The sequence below is a fragment of the Aythya ferina genome (genome assembly GCF_964211825.1).
Source record: "Aythya ferina genome assembly, chromosome: 1".
Classification (NCBI taxonomy): domain Eukaryota; kingdom Metazoa; phylum Chordata; class Aves; order Anseriformes; family Anatidae; genus Aythya; species Aythya ferina.
Window position 1 is genome coordinate 70,965,930 of NC_140296.1, and position 21,758 is coordinate 70,987,687.

At 39.5% G+C, this 21,758-nt stretch overlaps 1 protein-coding gene across 2 annotated transcripts in view; it reads left to right on the top strand.

Annotated features, from left to right (window-relative positions):
* The window catches only part of LOC311429945 (cohesin subunit SA-2-like), a 64,063-nt gene that overhangs the window by 30,215 nt on the left and 12,090 nt on the right, over positions 1 to 21,758 (top strand). For both annotated transcript variants that reach the window (XM_084506209.1, XM_084506210.1), the window contains exons 13-26: positions 6,475 to 6,582; positions 8,485 to 8,593; positions 9,443 to 9,560; positions 10,401 to 10,504; positions 10,947 to 11,039; positions 11,149 to 11,238; positions 12,263 to 12,466; positions 13,889 to 13,965; positions 14,915 to 15,002; positions 15,960 to 16,037; positions 17,952 to 18,044; positions 18,775 to 18,943; positions 20,195 to 20,346; positions 21,149 to 21,250. In XM_084506209.1, coding sequence (XP_084362335.1) covers positions 6,475 to 6,582; positions 8,485 to 8,593; positions 9,443 to 9,560; positions 10,401 to 10,504; positions 10,947 to 11,039; positions 11,149 to 11,238; positions 12,263 to 12,466; positions 13,889 to 13,965; positions 14,915 to 15,002; positions 15,960 to 16,037; positions 17,952 to 18,044; positions 18,775 to 18,943; positions 20,195 to 20,346; positions 21,149 to 21,250 — 1,585 coding nt within the window. The remainder of the gene's footprint in view (positions 1 to 6,474; positions 6,583 to 8,484; positions 8,594 to 9,442; positions 9,561 to 10,400; positions 10,505 to 10,946; positions 11,040 to 11,148; positions 11,239 to 12,262; positions 12,467 to 13,888; positions 13,966 to 14,914; positions 15,003 to 15,959; positions 16,038 to 17,951; positions 18,045 to 18,774; positions 18,944 to 20,194; positions 20,347 to 21,148; positions 21,251 to 21,758) is intronic.

Below are 21,758 nucleotides of genomic sequence, written 5' to 3' on the forward strand. Positions count from 1 at the left end.
ATATCCAATGTCTATTTCATAATAAGAGCCTGAATCAAGGTGCTTTTCTTGAAGCAGGGACAAACCTTATGCCACAGAACCTACAGGTATCAGAAGGGACTCACTGCTGACATTGCAGGAGCAAAGAAGTTTCAGGCTCTCTAGTAGGTGCATATCATGGTTCAAAACCATTACCTGCATATCGAGCAGTAAAGCTGCCTGATAAATGCAATAAAGCATGAAACGATGTTGTAGACAGTGACTCCACTGCCTGTAAAGAATAATAAATGACAACTTCTATAAATGGCACTGCTGCTTGTATGTATTTATTTAATTCATAGAGAGCACTCAGTCATGCTGTATTGACTTCTCTGCGGATGGTCAATCTGCAAATTTAGCAACTAGTTGCCCAAACTACATTTTTAGTGAGGCATGAAAGACCTTTCAGATCAAGTTTCCATTTTTAAAGCTACCAGTAAGAACATCCATCAGTAAGAACTCTCTCTATTTGATTTGGAATCGTGATATTATGGAATTGGCTAACAATAAGTCATTTTTTTTTTTTTTTTTTTAAACGAACAATATAAACTTGACTAGTCAGGTACTGATCTTTAGGACTTGCGTCTAGTTCTGGAATGCATATTTTGTTATTTAGTGACATGTATGAGAGAGAGGCAAGGCTGGGAGTAACTTTTATTTTCCCCTCACAATTAGTCTGCTGGGTGCTCTGTCACTTTCCTGGGGAAAATTTACTATATTAGCAACTCTCTTTTATGAGTTTTCATAATTGTCTTTTGGGCGAGTATAGTAGCAAGACCTCTTTGCCAGTTTTTATTTTATTTTTTTCAGTTGCAGTGGAACTCTGCATATTTGTTAGTACTAACTATGTCTCTCTCTTAACCATCACTGCATTCTAGTGCAGTGGAATATATACCTGACTGCTGTGTGCACTGCTGGCCCATAACATTTCTGTGCTGGCCTTTACATTCTTTCTCTTTCTTGCTAGCTAGACGGGCAATGAAAATACCAATCTTTTTGATTCACTTAACCATGCTACACTATTAAAAAAATAATAATAAAATCCATTGCTGACTTAAAATGCTCTTGCTATGCATATACCTGTGTGTTTTTTTTTTTCAAATCCATATTTGTATTTTCATTTTGTCTCTCTCCGAGCTGATTTTTTTCTTCTTGTTTGTTGCGTGTTGTCTCAATTGAATGCCAAGGTTTTTGGGCTGGTGGATTTCTATTTTTACACAGCGTGGTGTGATCCTGAAACTGAAATGAGCCTATGAGGTTTAGCATAACAGAAATTATTAATGCTACTGAATTATGCATAATAGTTAGCATTAATGTTGCAAAGGATCTGAGAGGGAGTAGAACTAGGAAGGAGAAAAAATGAGTGACAGTGAGAAGCCAAGGAATCTTACTGCAAACATCGCCCTTCAGGAGGTAAATTAGTTTAGCGTGGCTACTGCCAGACAATTCAGTTCAGTTTTGTATGCTTAAGTACCTGAAAGAGTTGAGGGAGTTTGGAAAAGAGAGCAAAAGTAATTAGATAACTGAAGTAGGTGAATGTGATTACAAGTGGTGCATGGAGTGATACAAATTTATAAACGGCTTTAAAGGTAAAGAGCAAAGAGGGAGAAAATTATCTTGTATCACATTAGTTAAATGTAAGTAGAAATTAAACTGTGTTTTAAACACAAAGCTCTGAAATTTGAAATCTGGAAGATTTCAAATCTGCCTCAGTGAGAACAGTGGGTATATTGAGGACTCATTGAGGACTTGTTTAAATTACTTGTTGGAGCTGATGAATACATTAATTTTCATTTCAGTACTTTGACAGTATTAAGTAGGGTTTATCCAACTTAAAGGTCAGGAAACTGAAGCTTACAAGTTTTGGGTGTTCTGCTTAGCACAGGAGGCCCAAGTCAAGTAGAGATTCATCATTCTTGCACTTAAAAAATAAAATTTTAGTCTCCCTTCTTATTCTGAGTTAGACTGGTTGGGGGGGGGTTACATTCTAGGAGAAGCTCAAAAACTGGATTGGCAAAGCATGCCATGGCAAATAATTCATCGTCAGCAAAGAGATGAACTCTGATTCTCTGGTGTTATTTCATAGCTGAGCCATGGACTTCGGAGAAGGAAGTGACAAATGCAAATGCATTATATCTAGCAAGGTTATTCAGAAAGCCACTATTCAGAGAAATGGTTAAGTTGTGTTGAAGGCTTAAATGCTATTATTGTTGAATCATAGAATGGCTTGGGTTGGAAGGGACATTAAAGATCACCTAATTCCAACCCCCTGCCCTGGGCACAGACACCTCCCACTAGATCTGGTTACCCAGGGCCCCACCCAGCCTGGCCTCAAACATGAACTTCTACTACAAAGTGTTTTACTGTCATTGTAAAAAGTAAGCTGAAGAGAGATGTGTATGCTTTGCATACATGTAAGGAATTTACCCCCCTTTGTTTTGTCTAATGGCTTTGAGAAAAAATAAAGAAATGTTACTGTGAAGTTGATAGAGGTAGCGACATAAAGATCTCTCTTCAGTAAAGCAAATTACACAGCACAGTTCTGATTTCTTGCATGAGTAACTTGACTAGCAGTACTAGTGGAAAGGAATCGTGCTGGGAGTCCTCTCAGCTCCTCTGTGATTCCTGCAGGTCCACACTCCTATTAAGGTAGAGTTATGGTAGTGCTGTAGAGGAGTCAAACTTATTCCAAACAAAGCAGAAATGAAAGACCAAAATGGAACAAAGGTTTGTGCCTTCTCCTCTGCCTTCTCCTTTTTTCTATCTTCTCAGTTGTATGCTTTCATGGAAGTTAACCATCAGCAATTTTGTCATCTGTGCACCTCTGTTCAAGAACTTTCACGTCTGTTCTGAAATATTCTTATCTTTCCTGTCTGAAGAGTTGACAAGAAAAAATTAAGGTTGCTTGTCTCGTAGGGTTATGTTTCTTAACCAGAACAGAATACCATATAGCATCTGTTTAACGTGCATCTTCCCGTGCTCTGTCACAGCATAACCACGGAATCACAGCACATTGCAACATACTAGTGCTATTTTCAAGTGGGTGGCAAAGGACTCTTGTTCTACTGTAGTGTGGCAACCACGTTATCAGCTCTTTCTGATCACCAAAGTGCCATCTTGAAATACCTGCAATAACAGTAGGGTAGAATGAAGGAAATAACATTTTTAAGTATAAAAAATAGATAAGCTGTTCTGTTATTTTGAACAGAATGCTTTCAAGAGGTATTTTTTGAATAGCAGTGCTCAGTGCAACAGTGATGTTTTTAAAATGTGCTTGTAGATTAGTATATTTAATTTGTATTTATTTAAATGAAAAATAAACTGAGTTTTTAAAGTTGAGATGCTGACCTTGAATTACCCATGCCCAAATAACATGGGCTTAATCTTTCCCTGCCAGATCCTCCTCTAACATTAAAAACAAAAAAAAAGTAAGTTGGTAAGCCTTGAAAATAGCATCAGGTGTATTTTTATTTTACTGTTTTGATTTTTATTGTCATGCTTAGCGTAAGCTGTAGTGCAGACCAAGAGAAGTGATTCCAGCAATCATGTATAGCCACGTCTCTTGCTTACAGTAAAATGGCACAAAAAGCAAGATATGAAATCTTTCATCTGGTGCCATAGGCAGAACAAAATAGGGCTGTGATCTCTCCCTAGAAGATCCCAACTTCTTCATGCCATGTTCACACTGAACTGCAGAGAAAATGGTATGTCATAACATTGCTATGTGGAAGGCCGTGCCTGTTTATTTTTAGACACCTAAACACTGGCAGGCACTTCTGGCTTAACCTTTATCTGTTGCTTGGCATTCTGAGGGCTGTAAATTAGCAGCAGTGTTATTGCTGTATTTAAACTATTCTTTGAATGTGTGATTATTGGCTTACGTTTGCAAAAAGAAAGGCACCCATTTATTGTAGTAGTATTAGTGGTAGTGGCAGCAGGTGTAGCCAAGTGTTGTTACTTCCAGAGGCAAGTAAAACCGCTCAGCTCTCACTGGAGTGGGAATTTTGAGTGTAAAGCATGTTGTCTCAGAGAGAGTGGTGGTCAGAGCTATTACATCTCACCTGCTCTTTTCCTGAAGACAGACATAATAGCACTATTGCAGACGAATGTAACTGGGGCAAATTCTTTGAAGGCATAGTCAATACCAAGGAGGCTGGAATTTCACTTGTGCTAGAAAACAGCAAAGTCCTTAACTTCTACCCAAAGAGACTGCAGGCATGCTACTGAGCACTTTGAGTCATCTAAACAATTTAGGCAAGATACTTTTTTAAAACAGACTCACAGGTCTCACTATTTCTATAAACTTTCCATAGTTTATGGAAACTTTCCAAACTATTTCCATAAAATAAGAGAAAACCTGACATACGAGTACATTCAAATATCAGAAAACATGTACACTTGAGTGGTGTGTTCATGCTGAAAAATCCATTTAAATATACAAAAAACAGTTTTTTACTCTGGTGGCAGTCAAACGCTGGAACAGATTGTCAGAGAGGCTGACTGGACACAACCCACAGCAACCTGCTGTGGCTGACCCTCTGAGCAGAGGGTAGGACTAGGTGATCTACCTACTCCAGAGGTACTCTCCAGCCTTGGCTGTTTGTGATTCAGTGTTGGCACACTCCAGATCACCGTGTGTTCATATGGAATTTTCTTTTTCAAGCTGTCTGCTGTTTAAAAAAAAATATGTGTGCATAGAGAAAATGAGAAGGGGAGCTTAGCAGTAATTAGTGCTTTAAAAGAATTAAATAACGGACATATTAAAAAGAATGAATGCAAACTTTTTGGATGGCTTCACTAAATTCCCATGGTCTTTTAATATAAAGGCATGCTCTGTGATCCATTCTTACTCCTATAGGTGCAGTTTGTTGTCAGTCTTAGTTTACTCTCACTTGTTAACCTCATAGAAGTAATAATTCAATACTTTATTCAGGGCTTTTCCGGACATGACAATGCTTATTCGGAGATGCTAATGCACCATATTATCTCTTTCAGTTTCTTATTGTTTAGCAACAATAAGCACATTTTTATGCTATTTCCCCATTTCTGTAGATGGCTGAATAAGAACTTGCATTAATATTTTCCTGTATGCTGATTACATGATATATGTACTCAGAGCACTTTCTTTTTCTTCTGTTACCACAACTGTGTACTCAAGGGAACTGTGTGATAAAAGAAGCCACCAAAACCTGCCAGAATTTCTTTTTTATTCACTGCAAGTATTATCTTGCAAGATTGACCCATGACTTTTGAAGATACACCATCAGCATTTCCATTTAAACAGCTTTTTACTATGCTTATGACTGTCGTGAACATACACATAAAAATATTTGCAAGGAACAGTCCAGTGATACTCTTAGTATGACTCTTCCTTAGTGTGAGCTCACTTTCTTTCAGTCAGATTTGAGGATATTTTGGGACGTTGGGTCTTGTGAGGATGCTGAAGGATGCAACAGGATTGGACACAATTGCTTGGGCAAGCCAGGAAGGGGTTTTAATTTTCTAAGCCATCACTCCCACCAAATGGGGAATCCTCAGTTTTAAAAGAGGTACTGGACTGCAGCTGCAGGTGATTTAAAACTAGTACTAGCTGAGAACTCAGCACAATAATAAATAAAAACTCTTTTCCCCTCACCTATCTATAGGAAGTGGAAGGATGTCATATGTTGCTGTTTCATTCGCTCAAGTAGCTTAGTCCAGTGATGTTGTTACTGCAGTAAGAAGCAAGCATTTTGAAACTGTACCCCTTCTTTTGGTCTTCACTTAGCTGGTATCTCTTTGGTGGGTTATTTGACCTCAATGCTTCATTTTCCTGTTTTGTAACAAGTTGCAGTTAACACCAAGTGCTACCTCCCATAGTATGTTCTAGCTTTATTAGTTACCATGTGGCATTCTCAAGATGCATAGCTTAATGGCTGTAAAATAAAAGTTGTGATTTTCAGTGTGGTAGGACAGAAAGGTTGCAGGCGTAAGCATGCTATCTAGAATGTGTTTCGCTTTCTTTTTGTGTGCGACTCTGTATAAGCCCAGTGTAATAGAGTATAAATATTAAAATGCTGTTAAAAAAAATCATTTTAAAAGAATTTGTTCTGCAAGATGAAGGCTTCTTGTTTATTATCTTCTATAATGGTCATCTAAGCACAGAGGCACAACTTGCCTCTTTCATTATTATTACTCTTTTTACCAAGTCCACTAATCAATTTAATTATACTTTAAAATAATATTCTGTCCAATGGGCCTGATTTCTCATGGCTTGTACAGACCTCTTGCTTCTCTACAAAATGAGTAAAAAATGCTGCTAGTTCCATTTGATAGCATTTGTAGATATGTCCTACAAAACTTTATAAACAAGTTGCAAGGCTAAGGAGCATCAAGTCTAATAAAGCTGGACATACCATTCATTGTATTCTTTGCAGATAAACCTGAACTATAACTTCCGTTGTTATTTTTGCCTAGGAACTACGAGGATGTGTTATCAGATGAAGACTGTGAAACCTTATACCGGCTGGTTTATACCACACACCGTCCACTTGCAGTAGCAGCTGGGGAATTCCTATATAAAAGGTATCTCTGCCTATTTCTTGCATATTCTCATTTGTTTCAGAATGAAGGTGGATTTATTTAAGAGGGACATTAAGCATTCATTTTTCTGCTGGAAGCGTGTGTGCCGTGAGGATAGTAGATGTACTTTCTTCTTTTGATTCGGAAGGGAAAGGCTGTCTGGGGGTGATCATTTGTTCCTCGGCACGGCCTTCCGCAATAGGCATGAGAAAAGTTGCAAGACTAACACAGAGAATATGAAACAATTGACTGATCCACAGATACCATGCCATGTTGAGAATACACCTCCTTTCTTTCTACTTTCTTTGCCTGTTGCTTTGCTTCTTACAAGCTAATTCATCACCTAGCATCTGCTGGATTTCCATAGCATTGGTGATTAATCACAAGAATGGCCTCCTCTTCCCTTTGGAAGTTGCCGTATACATTGTAAAGGCTTTGAATAATGAGAGATGCAGCAGATTAAAAAGCCCTCCCAATTTTCTGTCAGGTTAATGAAGTACAGGGTTTATCTTCCCCAGGAGTAAGTCTTATAAATGGGCTTCTTATAACAATGGTTGCATGAAGTGAATGGAGTTGGCATGCTAAAAAGAGAAGAAATAAATATTCTGTCTCTGTGGCTGAGAGAAATAATTTTGCTTTACGAAGAGGAATGAAAACAAAAATATTTTGGCAAGACTTTTGTGGGGAAAAATTTGGAAGTAATAATGGTTGGTGTTTCTCACATGTGCAGAATCTCCTCCTAGCTGCCTGTTCCTATCTGGCTGAACTGCTGATATTCCAGGGGTTGTGGAGTCAAGTCCAGCAGAAAGACAAAAGACAATAAATCTCTTTCGATGAGTCTTCTATCACATCTGTTGGCCTTACTTAGTCTTTTCTGTTTGTCCCAATATTCTATCATAAATCAGCTGTTTTTCCTCTCAGAACGTCTGTCTCTTGCTACTAAATTGTTTGCCTTGGTAACTTTACTTTTGATACTCAGCTTTGCAGTGCAGCATGGACATTCTGACCCTCTAAACGTCTTTCTTCCTTGTTCTTGTTTGCCCAGGTCTTCTCTCTGGCACTTCTACTACTATCAAAATCTTATTTCTGGTGTGATAGAAATGTTAATGACAATGTCCTTTCCCTAGTTATACTGATAACAGTTTTAGTATAAAGTTTATTTATTTTTTTTCTTCTTTATGGTGTGTATGAAATCTCAGTGCTTTCATTCTTAGATTACTTACTGAGCTGGCATCAATTACACCAGCAGAAGCACTTTTGGAAAGTCTAAGTCTATACTGACATTGAGTAGTGTGGTCCTGCTTTTAAATCCAAGACATTTGGGCCTGTATGTGTTTTGGGATTAGCACTCTCCATGAGCAATACTGTCACACTCATTTGGGGCAAAGAGGGAAATGGAAACTGTTGTAAACAGTTTTTCCACTGTATTTGTGAAATGGAATAAATTGTCTCTTGTAAATACAAGGTACTATGCTTTCTTTAAGAAGCTTTGGTTCTTAGATGTACCGTAATGCGACTAATGGTTGGGTAGTAATATTTTTACTGCGTTGTTAAGGTTTAAATTCAGCCTAGAGTAAGCCCCTTCTCAGGCGTGAGAAAATGCCTACCTCAGGATATATTCAACACTGTGAAATCTGCATCTGCTGTCCAGAAAGTTGGCAGGGTACCTGTTAAACTGTCAGAAACAGTCTCTGCATCCACAGGGACAGCAGATCTCTCCTGATGGAAAACAATCTAACCTCCTTTCCTTTCATCTCATAAGAAAGTCTAATGTGATTTACAGTAAATAAGAATACATTTAGAAAAAATATAGTCCTTGGGATCTTGAAAGAATGAGCATTATATTGGCAAATGATCATAAGGGGAACGTGGCAGAAATGAACTGACTTCCTTTTCTGTTGGCAGGCTGCTTAGTTATGAGGGAGACGAAGAAGTTCTGCCCAAAGAAGGAGGGAACGCTGGGACAAATGCTCACCAGTTGAAAAGATTAATACAGTTTTTCCTGGACAGTGAGGTGAGAATAGGCCCTGCAGTAAACCTTTTCAATTCACTGTTGCATGTTGATTATCAAGTTCTGGCTTCCTTTTGAGGGGTATTTCTGGTGGTGAGCTCTGAAATGTTTGGTGTTTGGCACATTCTCACTCTCCAGGATGAGTTGTTAATGGAGACAGAATTTGGCATTTCTGTTCTGTGTTTTAAGACTAATTTACAACTCTGCCAGTGGAGAGAATCAAAGCTGAAGCAGCTTCTGAAAACAACCTAAAAGATTAATGGCACCATGTGAATGGTTTTTGGTGTGTCTGTGTCTTTCTGCAGGCAGATGGAGGTTGCTGTACTGTAGCTCCATGCTGACTAAGAACTGTGTAGTTTTTCTGAGATTTTATCAGTTTAAGTGCTGTACTTTTCTATTTGGCTTTTGTGGTGGTGCAGACCTATGTCTGGCCAAAACGTCTAAGGCACTGCCGTTTCGAATCAAAGTGCAAAGAATTTCACAGACATTATCTAAAATGTTAACTCATTTTTAGTCCCATGGTTGGATTTTTAGTTACGATCAGCAGTATAAAAGCAATACAGAAACTAGTTTTAGAGAGATTGCTTAAATTACAAAGCAAAGATACCATAATAAGAGGAAAGAAAAGCTTCTTTCCTGATTTATATCCTTTTTTTTCCCACTTTCCTGCATTGTATCAGACTGAAGGCAGTGTTTAAATGTTGAATAGCCTCAAACTAAATATGTTGGAATACTGTATGTGACTGTATGTGTGAATGACAGCTCTGTGATTGGAAAAGGAGAGGACCATAGGAAGTTGTATTTCTTTTAATGATGTGTTTGCTTTTATAAGTTTGTGTTTTTAATCCCTAGGTGCACAAACATGTTGCATACCTCGTAGACAGCTTGTGGGACTGGGCTGGCACATTCCTGAAGGACTGGGAGTGCATGACCACACTTCTATTAAAAAATGATGGAGGAGATGGAGAAGGTGGGTGAGCAAAGAGCTTAGCTTTGTCTGGATTAATCTCTTGTTGTTGTTTTTTGCACTTTGCCTCAGCTACTTTAGGATCATTTCATATTGCAGTGCCCTTTGATCCCAGATTGTGGTCGCCAAGATGTACAAAGCAGATGTACTGCTGATTACATGATCTGCAGCAACATACTTGTTTTATTCAGTATTCTGCATTTATGTAATGTTAGTTTAGAAATTTTGCAAGAACGCTTGCATAATTAAGCTTAAGTAACATTCCCTTCTTTTGTTTGTTCAAAACTTGAGAATCTAACAGAATTGAATGAAGTGTGGTATTTTTGGACTGCTGTTCATGCCTGAAGAGAAGAAGAACAATGTGTTGAGTTCATTGACATCTAACATGTTAGAGAACTCTAAGATATTTTTACAAAAAAAAAAAAAAAGTGAACTTTAATAATAGTTGTACTAGAACTGGAGGTGGTTGTACAATTGAAATCAAAGTTTGCAGACCCAGTGAGTTAAAGCATTTTGTTGCTCAGAAGAGTAGTTTTATCCTAAATGAGATAGTAGTTAATAAAGATAGGCTTCATGGAAGCTGCTTGTATTTTTGGTAACCCAAGTGCCCTAAAAAGTTTAGTCATGAGGCAAATAATCAGCTTTGTGTTCAGTGAATATAGAAAATAGTTTTCTTCAAGTTAAATCAAATGCACTCTAGGTGTTTATTTAGCAACACTGCATCTTTCTTTCTGTAGTGTCCTTCCACAGTTGTCCGGATAAATGAATAGGCATTTCATTAGCTGTTGCTGCAACTTCATTTTTCTTTTGTGTGATGCTGAAAGGAGACTGGTTTACTTACAGCACTGAACGATGCCCAGAAAAGTGCTCTCACTGAAATTATCCTCGCGACGGTTAGAGAAGCAGCTGAAGGTCATCCTCCAGCCGGCAGAGGTGCAGCCAAAAAAGTCAGTGCATCTTATTCTTACATATGGTGCTGTAATCACAATCTCTTTGTCTTATGTGCTTTGCCAGATAGCGTGCTCCCAGCGGTAGGTATATCTTCAGAAATGAACTGGCATACTTTTACGAAATGTCACACTGTTGTTTGACCTGTGGATCTTATTAGTAGTGGATGTTGAAGGGGATGAACATTAGAAAAAAGCCAGTTAAAGCAAGTTATTGACAAATGGTGAGCATTTTATCCATGCAGAATTGTTGTTCAGTGCTTTGTATCTAATTTAAAGTTAACAAAAAATAAAAAAAGCATCTGGTTGTCTCCACGGAAAATATCTTTATCTTGGCTTCATTTGATTTAGATAAAGGCATATAAGTTAACCTTGAATTACATGTAAAATTCCACTCAGATCTAAGAGATTTTATAATTGAAACAAAATGCTTTGTCTGCAGATTCTGTCAGTAAAAGAGAAGAAAATACAATCGGAAGATTGTACCAAAATTACTGAACATTTTATTATGGTGCTTCCTCAGCTCTTGGCAAAGGTAACTAACAGCTGCTCTGTGAATGCATGTTAAATATTTCATTAAAATTCCTGCAGTGCACTCATATCCTGTTTTTTTTGTTTTTTTTTTTTTTTTTTCTTCTCTGCAGTATTCAACAGATGCACAAAAAGTGGCAAATCTTCTGCAGATTCCACAATATTATGATTTAGATGTTTACAGTACGGGACATCTAGAGAAGGTGAATAGGAATTGGGGTAGTCGGTGCATGTGGAAAGTGCTAAATTTATGTGACAGTGTACAGAATTCAGTGTGACTTGGAACAAATAGAAGCCTGTTGAAATATTAAGAAACAGTCTCGTACCTTGAGGAAAGCGGTCTTTTTCAGGCTTTACTTTTTGATTGGAAGCTGCCAAAGAAAAGCGTTAGCGCTTGTCAGTTCCGATATGCCGTGACTGGCCCTGCTGGGTGATGGGTTGTGTTTTCATGCGATAGGCCTGCCCCTGGGTTTTTCATTGATGGGTGGAGAGAGGGTGGGTTATGCTATGTGTCTAAGCTGGCATCTCCCTGGAGTTTTCTGCAGAGTAGGTTTCATTCTCCTTGAGGACTGACTCCCAGCTGCTAGGGGGTGATAGGAACTGAAAGATAAGAATGGAGATAGTGTAACTGCTGATGGGAAAGGGATGGTCAGAAATGGATTGATTAAATCCTTGAAATAGTGTAATGTATTCTAAAGCAGGGATGTTTACAGGAAGGTAACAAGCAAACACGCCTAGATTACTTTCAGCACAAAACATTAACTGGAAGAGGGGGAGAGTCAGTGGCATGGCACAAGTTAAGTTTCCTCCTGCCAGTAAGAGTGAAGATGGCAGTTGCTGACATGATCTGAAACAGTATCTGTCCTCTGCTGCTGGGGGAGACAACTTCCATTGTTTGGAGACACACCTTTCCTTTGGAAAGACATCTTTATTCCCTAACATTTTATTTATTTTTTTTATAGTAGTAGTAGTGCCAAAGGTGTATTACTGAAGCGAGACTTAAAACAGTTGCTTAATTTTTCACAAAGATTCAGACAGTAATGAAATAGAACCATAAAGCCAGAAAAAAAATTGTATCTACTAGCCCTGCCCCTCTGCTCCTTAGACTGACAGTTATTTGGTACTGGTTGTGTGACCTACAGAGATGCATAGTCCAAGCGAAATGTGTCTGAAGCCTAAGTGGATTTGCATGCATTTCACCTGTAATACCCCTTTTATCACTTGCAGCATTTGGATGCTTTGCTGAAAGAGGTAAAAGACATTGTGGTCAAACACTCTGACATGTCTGTCCTTGAGGCATCCTCCAGGACTTATTATATCCTCTGCAGTGAAGAAATTGCCGTCTACAATCAGGTGGATCGCGCCCGAACTCAGCTGATAGATGAGTTGGCGGGACAGCTTAACCAGCTACTAGATGGCTTCTGGCAAAAGGTGAGCGTGACTCATTGCGAAGACAAACAGCCTGTTTCCATATGAAAACAGAAGAGAAAAAATTAAAGGGGATATGGAACAATTTTTTGCCTGCTGTTTCTCTGCTTGGAGGGAGCAGAGCTTTCAAGGTTGGGTTTGCTCCTCTAAAATGACTGATGGTTTACTTTTTTTTGATTTGGCAGGAATAGAGTGGTGAAAATAGTAAATGAGGTAGTCCACAGCAGCAAAGGGACATTTTATGTTGTCTAAATATTCTGGACATGGGTTCCACTGTTGTAGTATTACTATGCCAAAAATATTATGTAAAAGATCAGCTAAGAAGGACCGTGGATCTGTAGGTGATGGGATTGTTCCCAAAATACCGGTTACTGCTTTGGTTCTATACTTCTTCATATTTGACTGCATGCAAGATAGCTTTTGTAGTTTGACTTTGGCTGCGTATTTCTAGGAAAAAAAAAAAAACACAAACAAACACAACAAAACATCAGTCTGTGATGCAGACTGCATAGCTTTGGGGTCTTCGAAATGATGACTTTCCCCTTGAAGGAGGACTGTAGAGTCTTCCTCAAAGTTTTTCATTAGTTCTAAAAAGCAGAAACAGCTGGTGGTGATATGAATAGCTTGCTGGCTGAACTGAACAACAGAAGCCCGCAGCTGATCTGATCAACTGTGCCGTCATGAACAGGTGTCATGCCATGGTATGGGAGTAAACGCTGGCAGGTTTTTATTGGACACTGGGATATTGTAAAATGTGTCAAGCCAAAAAATCCCCTAACCTCAGATTGGATTTATTTTGTTGGTCTTAAATAGATACCTATGTCAATATGGGAGAATGTGCACTTATGAGAAACAAGATAAGTGCTAGACCAGGGATTCTTCAACTCCTTCATAGAGTAATCCGTATCTAAATAAAGAGATTTTCTCCTGCAGCCCCTCCCTTCTAATTCCTGGTCGTATATACCATCTCCCATAATCACGTAGCATCCTTGTGGAAACTGCAGCAATTGCATCTATGGGAAAGTATTTTAATATATTTTTAGCTATCTTTGAATGTGATCTGGCAGCTGGAAGCATGGAGAGTCAGCGCCATGTGAATGGTTAGCTTTCCAGAGATACCTAGCAACTGTGTGAGGTTTCGCACTTCAGTGGTAGCCTAATTGCTAGTTTTACTCTGTTTTAGCAGTGCTGTAGTCTAGGGAGGCTGCTGGGGGTTTAGTAGGGACAGGGACAGATACAAAATTTCTGTGCAGTCAACACGTTGTTTTCTGTTTACTGTAGGGGAATGCATAAGTTGCATGTGTGAAGGGGCGAGGGCTGGAGGAGAGTAATTCAAGTCTGTGGGCTGGGTGGGAAGAGAACTTAGCAATTACTTTGCCCCATGCTGGCTAATGCCTTTCTCTTTCCTAAACCTGCATGATTTAGCAAAGAGGATTTTGCACGGATGCAAGAGAAGTTGCCCGGATGTGCGCTGCTTTGAGAAGAATAGCAGCTTTTCACAAGTGAGATGTTTTTTTACGTACTGCTAATTTACTTTCCCATATTCTTTAGTGTTGCCTTAACAGATGTCAAGTGAGAATTGCTCTTGCTTGTTGGGTTTAGTAAGAATTTCACAAGAAAATGGAAACTATTCCTATAAGAGATATTGCAAGGCTTAGTTTCTCCTGAACAGAGCTGTGCTCTTGGGTATGGAGTATTATTATTATTTTTGATTTACTGAGGTTGGAGAATCAGCCCTAGTGGGGCTAAGAAGTGTGTATAATGGAGTTGGGATGTCAGAGTGGATGTTGACATCCTCTCAGCTACATTGTTACGGTGCCTCCCTCCTAGCTGCATGCTGTTGCACTGCCTTATGGTCAACACTGATGGCCAGTCTGAAGAGGTGTAATGAGAGCAGCAGGTGTTATCTGCTTCGTTTGCTTTAATTTACTTGGTCTTCTCCTGTTAAAACATGGATTTCTCAAAAAGCTTGGTTCTGCAGGGGTTGTTCACCAAGTAAATTACCATGTGAGATAGTGGAGGGTTGGGGAATTGGCCTTCTGCTCAGTGTGTCTTTTGCTTATCCTACATACTAGAGCTGCTCTTCTCATGCAAAGAAAAACCTAAAGTTGAGCTGCAACACTGGATAATATTCAAAGTACTCTTTTAAAGTGTGTATGGGGGAATTTTTCTTCAGACGTTTTTGGGCACTTCGAGAATGTGAATATAATGCATAGGAAAATATACAGAGGTCCAGCTTCCTTCTCCTCTCCTCACAGATGCTGCAGTTTTGTGGCAGGAATGCAGACTGTATTCCTCCCCACTCCCTTAGAATTAATTATTAGTTGTTCATGCTGCTGTACATCAGAGGAAGGCAAAACCAGGATTCATTTAACCTACTTGATTAGGTGAGATTTCATTTCTTGCTTAGTGTGACATTGTTTTTTCTGTTTGTTTTTTTTCCACTTGCAGTGCCCATGATCTCACCAAGTGGAAGCTGTATGATAAGACTTTACGGTTGCTGTTGTATGAAATACAACATGGGAGCTTGTCCGTTCTGGTGAGTTGTTGATACTTAAGGTTGAAAGCAGGAAAAACAGCAAATATTACATAATCTTATGTATTAGTGTTGTATGAAGCAGGAGGATGTTGTTTCCCAGATTGACAAATGGAAACTAAGGTTTTGGTATAATGTTATTTAGAATCAATGGATTATAGCCATGTATTCATTAATTTGGAGATTTTCCAGAGCTACGACAGAATAATCATCTGACAACTTGAATAATCCTTTCTCATGCTCAGTACTTCCTGCTGGTTGCAAAACCTCGCTCTGTGTACATATGGAATTGTTGGGACCATGAGGAGCATGGTTTCCTTGTAACCAGAAATTGAAATATTTTGGACCTGTTGCTTGCAAATTGACACTTGATGAGGATAGTTTGTAATTACCTGTTGTCTCAACTGCAGCCTTTTCTTTGTCTGATTGCCTCAACTCAAACATTGGCTGTGCCAAGGTAGAGGTATATCATGGTATTTTAAGTACTTGAGCAGTTAATTGGACTGCATTTCCAGGAGAATTTGGGCTTATTTGGAAAAAGGCAAAATATAGCCAAAGAGGGAAAGTCTGAAGCGTGTGGGTAGACTCCTTTAGTTGTAGAACCAGAGAACTAAGGTTTGGCTTCTATTCTAAATTGCCCTTTGGAGGAGTCAGCCTTTCACCAAAGACAGCAGAGAAATCCTAAGAAGCTCAGCTGAAGTTAGCCTCTGTGAATACCCCTCGTATTACAGAGTTATGTTCCATTGAACGCATCAGGATGTCAGAGTTACACAGAAGTAGCACTTTAGTAATGAAGTTTCTCAGCAGGCAATGTTTACTTGGGTGTAAACCTACTGTGTTTATTTTGAAGACCTACATTCTTGGCAGTGTAGAAATGGCAGTGCAAGCAGCAAGCAGAATGCCAGGCTTTTTGCTGTCAAGCCTTTCATGTAAATAAAGGACATGTGTTTTTATTTGCAGGTGATCCTGCCAGCTCTCCAGTGCACATATTTTTCTCTCCTGTGGCAAGTAGCTGCAGCTGCAGAAGATTCTTCCAAGGTTGGCCATTCCACATCATTTTGAAACCCAGGGGTTGTGCTTGTAGAAGTTCAAGATGTTTTTCTATTCTCAGATAGCCAGAAAAAAAAACAAACTTTCTCAAGAAGACAATTTCTATATTTTCTTGAGGAAATCAAACTGAGTTGGGACGTTTTCTCTCTCTGTATATCTCCCCTTATCTTCCACACCCTTCCCTATTTTTTAAAGTGTTTATGCCTTTTCAGTATGCAAGAGAATAAGGGAACAACAGTTCACCTCTATTTTTACTGCAAAACATGTGCAGCGAATTCCTCATGCTTGATGGAGATAAGGAACTTGTTCCACTGCCAAACAGTTCATTCTCCTGCTTTAAGCAACAAATAATATTCAAGGAAAACTCCAGGAAGTCCTGTTGCTTTGTTTTATTCTTACGTTCTTATTTTACTTATCCATTCTGTGACATCCCACTTTCTTCAAACTTTGTGTAATTTTTTCATCAGCTGACTACTTTACTTTCCTAATTGGTTTTGCATAGTGCCAGTCTCTGCCAGATACTTCAGAAGATATTCTAGTTTAAGATACCAGAGAGGAAAACTCTTTTATACTTTGAATCCCATGTGAATCTATACCTTTGCAGTTTTACTTCGTGGTGAATCCTGACTACGCCAAGTGTTGCTGTTTCTGTCATTCCGCCCCCTTCCTCTGGTGCTGCTGTGTGTACAGAATAGGGCGCTGACATGGGCATTTGTTTTGTGTGAGAAATGTTAGCTGGGAGGTTACCCGTTTGGTGACTGATTCACTATCTATTCCCGTCCCATTCCATTCCTGAGTGGATGTCTGCATCTCTCACTGCTCTAATATGTTCTGCCTTCCAGCCCAGACACTGTTAGCTTGACTGATAATGGGGCAGCACATTTTTGAACTTGGCCTTTCATACAGGGGCAGATTTTGATTGGAAGCACAGTGTTACGGCCCACTCTGCAGGACCAAATCTAGATATTGGCAAAGAGAGAAGTTCCGAGAGCAAAAAACATCATTTCCTGGACAGCAGCTCTGGGACTGTTCCTTCCCCCCTCCTCCTCTAATGGTGTTAAGGCAGTGTTTTACCTCCCCCTCTGCTCCTTCTCAGTATGCCCTGGGATGGATCCCCTTTCTTACAAAGATCCAGTTGCATGGCATGAAATCCTCTTGTAAAGGCGTTCTTCTGTTGATTGGTCTGTGCAGTGCAACAGATGGGACCTAGTGAAGGATCAGGAGGTCTTTTATTTGGCTCTGGGCAAATCAAGTAGACTGTCTTAACTAATAGACTTGTCTATTTCCACAATTAGCAGTGTAGTTAAACTGGGCTTCCTCTGTAATCAGTAGAAGGGGAGAGAAGAGCAACTCTAGAAGGCAATTCACATGTTGGGTGCTGAAAATAAGGTGGGGTGGACTAGAGTTTTTGTGACTCTACACCTGTCTCTAAAGTGGAAATTATTATCCCTGCTTTATAAGGGTAAGCTGAAGTGAGTTCTGCAGACCTCCTAGTTGCTTGGAGGGCTGTATCAGGGAATAAATGATACTGGAGCTGCTAATCCTACAGATGGAGAACCAAAGAGTTTGTGACTTGCTGAACACCGCTAGCCTCAGCAAGACGCACATGTCCCTCTGTTTGTCACTTTTCTGCACCAGAGTGGGGGGAAAAAGTATGTATTTTTATGGATTCACCTTTCTATCGTAGATATCGTGGCTGAAAGCAAGACATATTTTTAAAGTTGTTCATATCTGGTGAGCTGTTGCTACTGTGAGATGTCAGCTTCTTTCATAATGGCATCTGCTGTGCTATCTTAAATGAATCAGTGGAGAAAGATGCAACTGTTGTTTATTCTATAATTCTCTATTGGGTCATAGTCCCTAACATCTCAGTCCTGCCACTTTCCTTACATATGTTTTTAGGGCGCTCTTTTGGCATTAAGAAGAGAACTGAGGCGTTTCAGTGAGATTTGCATGTACTTCCTCACCCATAAGGAAAAAGACGTGAGAGAAAAGGTTTGTGTTCTTATATCACTTAACTGGCATGCATCCTCAGTCCTCCTTTTAAATGCCTTTCTTTCTTTTCATACCAGTATTTCCTTCTGCTGGTTTTGTAATTTTTTGTCTCTTAGCAGAGAAATGACTCTTTAAAATAAACAATCCTCAACTATTTATTTGAAATAAATGCTATCTATTTTAACATAAAGTTAGTTAAAATGCTACAAAAGTTAGTGCTTTAGACAAACACAGGTATGTCTCTGCATGGTCCATATGCAGAATCAAAGCCTGAATCTGAATGACTTGATTTGCCACTTGATAGTCACTACATTTTCTACTTAGAATAATCAGTATACTGCTTACTTTCATTGCTTTTTTAATGCCTTGTTATGAATGTCACTTAAAAAATGGAACATTTGGAGAAATTGTCCAGTGATTCACATGTTGAAAGAGAGATGTTGTGGCGTAATAGAGCTCATTGTCCTTTTCAGAGAAGTCTGAAATTCAAATCTTTAGGTGGTGTTCATGCATGATACTTGCATATACCATATCCTAAAGTGTAGGTTCTGGAAGGGCTCAGCTGTGGCATTTCATCACAGGGTGGGGCCAACAGAAATCCTCAGCTTGTGAGGAAGAAGTAGGATAGAAACCAGATTCTGACTTGTGTTTGATGGAGATGCAAATGGGGGTTGGCATGAAAAGTAAGATGGTCTCTGCATCCTTCCTTGGCTTTGTTTGCTTGATACAGGCCTTCGTGATACTCTGTGACTGGCTACTGATTTTGAGTCATCAAGATTCAAATAATAACGAAGAAGAAGTGGGATTTCTGGATTACCTTCCCAGCACTTCCCTTCAGGAAAAACTGCTTTTGTTTGTCCAAGAACATATTTTTGTGGAGGAGAAAGAGGAAAGCAAAGGTCAGACATCTTCAGCACTGAAGAAACACTCTACCATTTTCGCTGCTATTTGCCGGCTGCGCTGAAAGGGGTCGAGTCATTGTTGGCCCCCTTACAAAGTTGCTTGATGAATATAAATTCAGTGATTTGTCTCCACTGTGGCTCAATCACAGGCAACGATTGCCAATTTAGTCCCAGGTAGAAAGGGCTGATGTAATGCAGGCATGGGTGGAAACGTACAGGTATTTGACAGACCGACTTTGGTGGTAGAGATGGTGTCATCCACCTCGGTGGAAAGCCTTGCAGTGTTACAGTGCAACTCTGTTGATGCATGGGCTCTTCCAAGCCATCAGAGTAAAGGACTGGAGGATTTTGATGTGGGGATGCAGAGCAGTTTTTGTGGGAAACAGCTATGTAATTGTTGCTGTGTTGCCTTTTTCAAACAAATTCAGATGCCAAGCTGAGGATGTTATTGTGAAGGCTGGTTTCTTTTGGGAGTGTTTTGAAAATAGATTGTTGGCTCATTGTGGTTTGAGTCTGAGTTCAAGTGTCGTGCTTTGAAAAACCAAGCACCATCCTAGATTACTGGGCTGAACTCTTGCCCTTCAGCTGTTCATGGAGTTCTGTGTTCAGTATTGGGCGCATTACCTATGTTATGTACCTGAAACTGATTGAGTCTGGCCTGTTTTGGGTTAGATGGCCTTCTGAGATCAGTTTCAAACCTGTTCTGTAAGATGCTTTCAATTTCTAAGTCCTCCCCACAAAGGATCCTTGTCAACCTGTTGCAGGTTCCTTCCCTAAAGAAGTGATTTTTTTTTAATGCTGTGGGTGTGCTTGTTTGTGCTTAAAAAAAAAAAAAAAGGAAAGAAAAAAACACACACAAAAACAAACCCACAAAACACAACATGATTGCAATGTGTCTGGTTTCTTCCATTTTGTGTGTTTGTGCCTTTTATTCTGCACTGTTTGGTCCTGTTCTGCAGTTGAGCAGTGTTATACAGGAGATTCTGCCTAGTAGAAATGAGAAATCCCTGTGAAGATCAGAGTAGAAGACTGTGCAAACAACTCGCTTTCACTGTCATCAGCTGAAAGCTTTGAAATGGAAATGGAAAGCTGTGTTTTCTGACATACACAGAGCTGAGCGTAGCATCTGTTGCTTAGTATGTTGGCTGAACGGCTGAGTCTGTGCTATTCGGATGAAAGTTGGTCATTAAAATTGAGATACCTTGAATAAAATACTGGAACAAAGCTGCAACGCTTTTGTTTCCCTAGACCTGACAAAAGAGGAGGAGAGAAAAGACGAAAGCTACAAACTTGACGACTTGCACAAAAAGCGGAGTCTTCTTGCAGCATATTGCAAGTTAATAGTGTTTAATGTGGTGGAGACGACTGCAGCTGCTGAGATCTATAAGCATTATGTGAAGGTAATGTTTTAGATAACGTGGCTTTGCCTATCAGTGCATTTCAGTGTTTGAAAATGACTCCAGTGTTTATGAAAGATGTGGTTAATCGTTTATGGCTCAGAATCCTCGTGTACTCACAGAAGGGCTATAAAACCAAGCAAGAGCGGAAGAGTCTCGCCTCCTTGCTCTGGAAAGGTGTGTCATTGCAGACAAAGTAACTGAAAGTTGAGTAGAGGCTATATGTCTGAACATCTGCTCCTTGGCTTCTCCAAAGAGGCCATTACGGAGAAGCAGTTTATGGCTGGGAGAGTGTTTTAACTATGGAGAGTCTCACACTGAAGTGGTCAGCAGATTTCATAAAGCTCCCACAGTTCACATTCAGATGGCCTAGGTGTCATGTGGGTCCCTGTGCTTAGACAGCTGCTAGAGCCTCAGCCACTCTGAAATGTGTGTGGAGAGGGCTAAGAACAGCACAGAGCGGGCAATTGCCACTGGAAATACCTGAGTGTGGATATTGACCCTCACTTCATTGGGCAGGCACTGGTTGAATATGTAAAACTCTGTTCTTCCTCTAAGAAGGATTGTTCTTTTGTTATAATACTTAACAATTTCAGAGTAACTTTAACATACACATTACTCTTAAGGGAGCAGACCTTTGCTTTAAACTTAAAATAAAATGTCCAATTTTGATTTTATAGTTTGGGTGTACTGATACTGGGAGTGTTTTATAAACTTCTTGTGTGATGTGAACATAGTCATCTGTTTTGTGTATTCCCAGCACTATGGAAGGGAAACACTAATTTTCATCTGTTGCTGTTAATAGGCTTACAACGATTTTGGGGATATAATTAAAGAAACTCTAAGCAGGACGAGGCACAATAACAGAATTGAGAGTGCCAGGGCACTGATTCTCTGTCTGCAGCAGGTAAGGTTATAATTAAAATGAGAGGATGGGGGTTCTTATGACAGCTGTGTTTCATATTAGCCTTTTCCCTACCTTTCTGTAATTATTCAAATTAATTTTTAAAGCCTAGTGAAAGAAATTGGTTCCTTGGCTTTGCTTTCTATTTAGATGTGTTTTTGCATGTCTTAATGAAACTCCTTACACCTATTTTACTCATTACACCTATTTTAAACTTTAATTTTGTGCACAGGTTTACAGTTTTTTTTTTTGTTTGTTTTTGTTTTTTTTTTCCAATCTTCAAAGGCATAGCATGCTGGGATTGATGTAATCGTTGAGATTACAGAGTCTCCCTTGGGACATGGTGGGTGTCTCTTAACCTTAAGGTTAAGGACAGTATTCTAGGTTTTACTGACTACCTCAATTCCTGTTGAGTGTGAGGAACTGTGAGTAAGTGTGCCGGTGGCTGGCCAGCTCTAAGCCCCAGTACTTTCAGTGTTTTTTTTTGTGGAAGAAAGTGGGGCACAGCCCT